This window comes from Babylonia areolata, chromosome 16 (genome assembly GCF_041734735.1).
Source record: "Babylonia areolata isolate BAREFJ2019XMU chromosome 16, ASM4173473v1, whole genome shotgun sequence".
NCBI classification, from domain to species: Eukaryota; Metazoa; Mollusca; class Gastropoda; order Neogastropoda; family Buccinidae; genus Babylonia; species Babylonia areolata.
This window is the reverse complement of record NC_134891.1, coordinates 4,596,405-4,603,904: the sequence shown is the minus strand read 5'-3', so window position 1 is coordinate 4,603,904 and position 7,500 is coordinate 4,596,405. Positions and strand designations below refer to the sequence as shown.

At 42.1% G+C, this 7,500-nt stretch overlaps 2 protein-coding genes across 3 annotated transcripts in view; both read right to left on the bottom strand.

The window, feature by feature from the left end:
• LOC143290804 (stanniocalcin-like) overlaps positions 1-1,060 on the bottom strand; it is a 5,563-nt gene extending 4,503 nt beyond the window's left edge. Inside the window, exon 1 of the mRNA XM_076600321.1 lies at positions 750-1,060. Within this exon, the coding sequence (XP_076456436.1) occupies positions 750-837 (88 nt within the window). The 5' untranslated portion in view covers positions 838-1,060. The remainder of the gene's footprint in view (positions 1-749) is intronic.
• Positions 1,061-4,974: 3,914 nt separating this feature from the next.
• LOC143291082 (cadherin EGF LAG seven-pass G-type receptor 2-like) overlaps positions 4,975-7,500 on the bottom strand; it is a 48,040-nt gene continuing 45,514 nt past the window's right edge. For both annotated transcript variants that reach the window (XM_076600691.1, XM_076600692.1), the window contains one exon: positions 4,975-7,442. In XM_076600691.1, the coding sequence (XP_076456806.1) occupies positions 7,253-7,442 (190 nt within the window). In that variant the 3' untranslated portion in view covers positions 4,975-7,252. The remainder of the gene's footprint in view (positions 7,443-7,500) is intronic.

The following is a 7,500-nucleotide window of genomic DNA, read 5'->3' as shown; positions in this document are numbered from 1 at the left end:
CATCCTCCACTCAAACACCTGCATGATACCTGCTGAGCATCCTCCACTCAAACACCTGCATGATACCTGCTGAGCATCCTCCACTCAAACACCTGCATGATACCTGCTGAGCATCCTCCACTCAAACACCTGCATGATACCTGCTGAGCATCCTCCACTCAAACACCTGCATGATACCTGCTAAGCATCCTCCACTCAAACACCTGCATGATAACTGCTGAGCATCCTCCACTCAAACACCTGCATGATACCTGCTAAGCATCCTCCACTCAAATACCTGTATGATACCTGCTAAACATCCTCCACTCAAACACCTGTATGATAACTGCTAAGCATCCTCCACTCAAACACCTGCATGATACCTGCTGAGCATCCTCCACTCAAACACCTGTATGATACCTGCTAAGCATCCTCCACTCAAACACCTGTACGATACCTGCTAAGCATCCTCCACTCAAACACCTGCATGATACCTGCTAAGCATCCTCCACTCAAACACCTGCATGATACCTGCTAAGCATCCTCCACTCAAACACCTGCATGATACCTGCTAAGCATCCTCCACTCAAACACCTGCATGATACCTGCTAAGCATCCTCCACTCAAACACCTGTATGACACCTGATAACCTTCCACCTACCCCACAGCCATAGGAGGGCCAGGTTTCAATGAAACGGACAGCTCGACAGCCTGGGAAATTTGGACGGCTTATCAGCCATGAGTGTTTGAGTAAGCAAACACACACTCACAAGAAATATCTTTGCCGACTCTGCTTTTTGGTGATGCCCACGTAAACCCCGCCATCAGCAATACCAGAGCAGCAACGCCCACCTTCATGTTGAGGACAGAAGTTGACGAGGGATAAACTGTTAACAAAGTGCAGCGCAGCTTCCTTCAGCAGACAGACACAGCGAGAGGCTTGGGCAGAGACAGAGAGGTGCAGGCTGGTGACAGAACTTCTCTCCACAGTCAGCAGTGAAGTGAGGACCTGGCGGCACGGGCCCTGTCCTTTAACAGGGTGACACAGCACGGCGGGCTGTCACTGAACCGCTGTGGGTGTGGGCAGAACTGCTGATTGGCTCTCTCTCCTTCTGAGACTGCAATGTCAAACATATTTCAATACCATCATAATGTCCTTTATCCAGTTCCTATGATTTTATTCATCATAGCCTAGTGTTGGATGCCAATCTTAAGGGGGATTTCACATGCTCAGCCTAAGATGTACTGAACTCTGCTATCAAAAGCTGCGGAAGAGGCAGGATTATGGAAAGAGAGGTTGTTCATCATCTGAAGTAATCCTGAATTCATGTCAGACCAAACCAGCGTGAGACCATAATTCCAAATGATTTATTAAACGTCATCTGTTTAAGCTTTTTGTCCAAACCAAATTCACGAAGTCATGAACTGGACAGCTGTTGCTTTGGACATAAAGGACAGAAAGAAAGAAAGAAAGAAAGAAGAAAAGAAAGAAAGAACGAAAGAAGAGTGGAATCACTACGTGTAATTGTCCACATGATTTCTGAAGTCAGTAATACAAAAGGAAGGATCAGCGAACATATTGTTGTAAATACAGCTGTAAATGACAAGGATACCACAGTCGGTTTACTGACTACCCAGACAAAAGACAACTTCCATAGTAAGCTTCAGGTGTTTTATATCCAAAAGATCTCTGCATCAAATATGACAAAGCGACAAAATGAATTCCATTTTCTAAAGATCATGGCTGTCAAATGGTCAAATGTATGGTCTTCCACGTGCTTGACATAGACCTTGTGGCAACGAAAGCACACAATCACGAAATCTGTCGGAAGTCACTACCGAAGTAGACATGAAAGAGACAATTTGATTACAGAAAAAAATGAAGTCTGCAGAGACGCTTTTAACCACGATTCCAGAAGCGACAAAAAATTCTGAAATCCAGGTCGACACACGTGCCCACTGACGCACAACCATCATCGACACACCCACATAGCCGTTATCTTCAGCTTTAGAGCTCTATTCATATTTCACATACGATATGGCAGAACCATATGCCCCCCATTCAAATGACTGCAGATGAGGCTGCTATGTCCAGCTTCATTCAAATTCTGACCAGGTTCACGTTTTCCTCAGAGCAACATATTCCAGGGTGGACTGGTCTGGGTATTACTGGAACGAATCTGCCCAATGTTCGTGGGCAGACAACTGCTGATTCCAGTCACGGTGCTTCTTCCTGTCACAGACAGTGGGACCATGAAACACGTTCTGCAGATGTCATAGGACACAACCAGACAACTGGTTCACGAGTATGTCTTTGTCATGTTCGGTCTTGAAGTTGCCAAGACAGGGCTTTTGTTTCAAAGGAAGCGATATTTATTTCACACGAATGGTGAAGTAAGCACAACTGCGTTTTTACATCCATGACAAAGAGAAACAAACATGCATAAATGACAGCATGCACAAAACATATTTTGTACAAAAGACATACTTCACGTTGGACAACGTCACATGAGAAAGAGGAAACACCACAGCAAAGAGGGAGAAGGAGAAGAAGAAGAAGAGAGAGAGACAGAGAGAGAGGCGGAGGAGAGAAGAAGAAGAAGAAGAAGAAGAAGAAGAAGAGAGAGAGAGAGAGAGAGAGAGAGAGAGAGAGAGAGAGAGAGAGAGAGAGAATAAAAGAAGAGAGAGGGGAGAGAGAGAAGAAGAAGAAGAAGAAGAAGAAGAAGAAGAGAGAGAGAGAGAGAGAGAGAGAGAGAGAGAAGATGAAGAAGAAGGAGAAGAAGAACAAGAAGAGAGACATAGAGAGATGGAAAATGGAGCAAGGGAGAGGCGATCTAAAGAGGCAATATCAAATCAAATCATATTCGTCATTGCCTGGCTGACCACTGAAAACTCCACATCATGTTAAACGTTCAGTTAAGATAGCATCGAAAAGCTCAAAGCAAAGCCCATCAGAGTCAGCGAAATGATATATGTCATTTACAGCTGTTCATGTATTCGCTGATCCTACCTTTGTATGGCTGGCTTCAGAAATCATGTGGGTACTACACTATAGGATTCCGCATTTATTTATTTCTTCTTTTTGTTTAAAGCATGCTTTCATGAATGTGGTCGGATCATACGGATTTAGGCAAAAGACTTAGCCAGATGACGTTTGATATATCACTTGGGAATATGCTCACATCCACTTGTTTGGTCTGAAACGAAAAAAAAGATTAATTCAGATGATAAATATCTTTTTTTTTTCCATAGCGCTGCATCTTCCATTGCTTTTGATGGCAGCGTTCATGGCATCTCTGGCTGAAAATAAAGAACATGTGTTGCTATCGAACCAGGTTTGATCTTGCCGGTACAAAGAAAGAACCGATCAACAGCCCCCGTGGCGAAGTTGTTAGCATCAGAGACTGATGACTGGGAGGACGCGGGTTCGAATCCAAGTGGATCGAGGAGGGTTTCATCAGCACGCGGCTGACTCCTACCCAGAGGTGAGTGTGCTGTGGGTTCAGATGGAAAGTCTGAGACCACACAGTCAAAGCTTCATCCATTTCATGGATGTGTCTCTTAGTGTGCTGCTCAGATTTCCCTACCAACACTGCAAGTGTCTGCATCCCCCAGACCTGGTTAACACTGGATTGGAAGCGTAGAGAACAGCCTTGTCAAGTGGTCCAAAAATCTATAAAGGACCTTCATTACAGCATCATTATCCTCCTTCAACAACCTATAAAAGACATTCATAACAACATCGTTATCCTCCTTCAACAACCTATAAAAGGACTTTCATAACAGCATCTTTATCCTCCTTCAGCAACAAGATCAAAAAGACGTCCCAAATTCTCCAGACTTCATGCCCTGTTCTCATTGCGACCTCAGTTTCGATCATCCCCAACTTCTGTGCTTGGGTGAAACTAAGACTCTCTGACGGGCTCTCCAAGACACTCCTTCATGGAACAGTGCAGGATCAATTATTATAGCATACAAACCACGCGTTACAATAAGTATGGAGAGAGACAGAGGGAGGGAGAGAGAAAGAGACACATAGAGAGACAGAGACAGAGAGAGCGAGAGAGATGACAGAGACAGACACAGAACTAGAGACAGACAGAGACGACAGACACAAACAGAAGTTTGAACACTTTGATAATATATGCTGCTTCAGCCATCTTTGGCAGGGTTTTTTTTTTTTTTTTTTTTTTTTTTTTTTAATGAAACAACACTCACTTTCATTTCATATTCTGTTTCGTTGGCAAATTATGTTATTGTAGCAAAACATTCATGAAGTCTTTTGTTTATTTTTGTTTGTTTTGGTTTTTTGTTGTTTTTTTCGAGGGAACTGCAAGCGCATGAAAATTTATTTTCGCATGAGTAACTAGCTATTTATTACTATGATACCATTATCAGAATGACATCTTGACTGAAAGAACATCAGCAGGACTGTTTCTGCTGAGGTATTGCTTCTCCTTTCTTGACATTCAACCATCACTGCTCCTACTGCTCCTCCTACAATCTGTTTTAATTATGACAATGGCAGCAGCACCACTACCACCACGAGCATATGTGTATTTGTTAATAGTTGTGGTACCAGCAGTAGCAATTGTAGCAGAATATAGAATCGACATCGTTATAAACATAACAAACAGAGCTTATAATTCACGATCTTTACAGAAACGATAGAAATCACAGGGGAAAAGACGAAAATGACTGCAGGATTCTTCAAAGACAAAAAACTAAAGTTTATAAAAATAAAAAAAACACCTTTTGGGTGATAGTTGAATCCTCTTTGTTTTGACACGACATTTTGGTCCGAAACGCCGTGTCAAAACAAAGAGGATTCAACTACCACCCAAAAGGTTTTTATAAACTTTAGTTTTTTGTCTGTGATAGAAATCACAGTAAACTCCATCAATTCAACCATCCTTGCACACATCCATACACAGGTGTATACACTCCCTCATGATATACACACATAGACATGGTGCAAACAGAAAGATTGCTATACTGAATGATGCAGAAACTTTATTCATGTCCGTTTCCGTAGTTATACATTCATAACATAGATAGGACGAAACACAATTATCAGAGGACTCAAAACAAATAATTTGTGTCAAACAGTTTCAGTTTCAGTTTCAGTAGCTCAAGGAGGCGTCATTGCGCTCGGACAAATCCATATACGCTACACCACATCTGCCAAGCAGATGCCTGACCAGCAGCGTAACCCAACGCGCTTTGTCAGGCCTTGGAAAAAAAGAAAAAAAAGGTGAATAAATAATAGATAAGCGTACATAAATAAGTAAATAAATAAATAATTATAATATAATAAAGGTAGTAATAATAATAAATAAATAAATAAATAAATAAGACAACAATGATGATAAATAAGCAAACTTCAGTTGGTTTTTCTTCATTATCAAATGCATTGATCAATGGAAATGTTTAAAATGATCGTGAATGTTAGGGGAAAGACAGAGAGGGACAGAGAGCGAGAAAAAGAGAGGAGGAAGGAAAGAGAGGGACAGAAAGAGCAAGAAAGAGAGTTTCAGTTTCAGTTTCAGTAGCTCAAGGAGGCGTCACTGCGTTCGGACAAAACCATATACGCTACACCACATCTGCCAAGCAGATGCCTGACCAGCAGCGTAACCCAACGCGCTTAGTCAGGCCTTGGGGAGAAAGAGAGAAAGAGAGAGAGAACGAGGGAGAGAGGGAAAGAGAGAGAGATGGATGGATGGATGGATGGATGGTTTATTCATTAACAGGTCATTACCCCTTCATGAAAGGGTGTCATAAAATGAACACTAAAACAAATCACCATACACAAATATATATGTTTAGAGAGAGAAGCAGACAGACATGCAGAGACAGAGAGACACAGAGACAATCACAGAGACAGACAGACACAGAGACAGAAAAGACACACACACACACACACACACACACACACACACACACACACAGAGAGAGAGAGAGAGAGAGAGAGAGAGAGAGAGAGAGAGAGAGAGAGAGAACAACTATACGACAAATACTCGGAGGTTTTGATGCAGTTTGATTAAAACAAAACAAACAAGCATTCTTGACAAGAATTCGTGAGGCAAACTCATTTCGTTTTCAGAATAAAAGAAAAGCTTCACGCCCATCGCTCGCCTTGTATTGGGCAACACTACTAAACTGATACATAGTTGGACAACACCACTCATTGATAAATAGTAAAGATATAACCAAGAAGGGGCAGGAAAAAAAACAAACAAATAAAATGATGTCAGTGGTTAGAGTAACAGACAGACTGATAGACTGACAGACAGAAGAATACAGGCAGAATAAAAGCAGTGAGACAGAAGAGAGATATAGACAGTGAGAGATCAGAGAGCACAGTATAAACGTTAATATCCAAAAATGCATGAAACAAAAAAAAATCGTGTATGAATTGCTAACGCTCACTCGAACACACAAACGCGCGCGCGCGCACAGAGAGATAGATAGAGAGAGAGAGAGAGAGAGAGAGAGAGAGAGAGAGAGAGAGAAACAGTCCAAACCATTATGGACCTGTCACATGGGTGTTTACATTTATTTCTTTGACGAAAATACATAATTATTCATTTTGAATGTGTAATATGATATGATACAATATTATGTATATATGTATGTACAATTTCTTTTTTTTACCATTGCCTGTTGGGTATCCTGTCTGCCAAGAAATGTGTGCTAAACATCCGTATATGTTTTAACTTTCACGTAAAGTCCTCGGCCCTTGTGATTAAATTTGGAAGAACGTATTTTTAGAAATAAAATATTTAAGTGCACTGTGAGCGCTGACTGTAGATGATACTCACAACACACACACACACACACACACACACACACACACACACACACACACACACACACACACACACACACACACGTATCTATATCGAAAGAGAGAGAGAGATGTATACAACAGCCAGTTGGACGGATGAGAAAAAAACATAAAGCCTGCCATTCAGCCCACTTGTTTACTTCTTCCAAATTTTGACATTATCAGACTATATTCGTTTAATTAGTCTATTGGTTGGTTGGTTGGATGGTTGGTTGGTTCAGTTATCTCTCTATTTATTTATTGATTTGTTTGTTTATAAGTGCGAGTGTCACACTTATTCCCCCCCCCTCCCCTCCCGATCCTGTCTCCCCCCCCCTCCCCCCGCCCCCCGGACGGAAATGACACAGACATCAAGACAAAAACAAGCAAACAAAATCCTAATCTTTGGCAATTGTGACAAGTTTACAGTTCTAACAAGCCAGACGTCTACAGAATGGCGCAGAAGGGTTTCTCCCTCTTCCCTTTGAAGCTCTCCTCAAAGGCAGCGCCTCTGGTGTCTGTCACTGGAGTGACGGGCCTTGGGTTAGCCTGGCGGTTGGGTTGCTTCCCGTAGTCATCATCCGGGTACCTCTCCTTCCAAAAGTGGTCGTTCAGGTGAGAAGCTGGTGCCACCATGCTGGTGTACAGATAGATAGATAGATAGATAGATCCATGGATAGATTCATGGAGTCCTA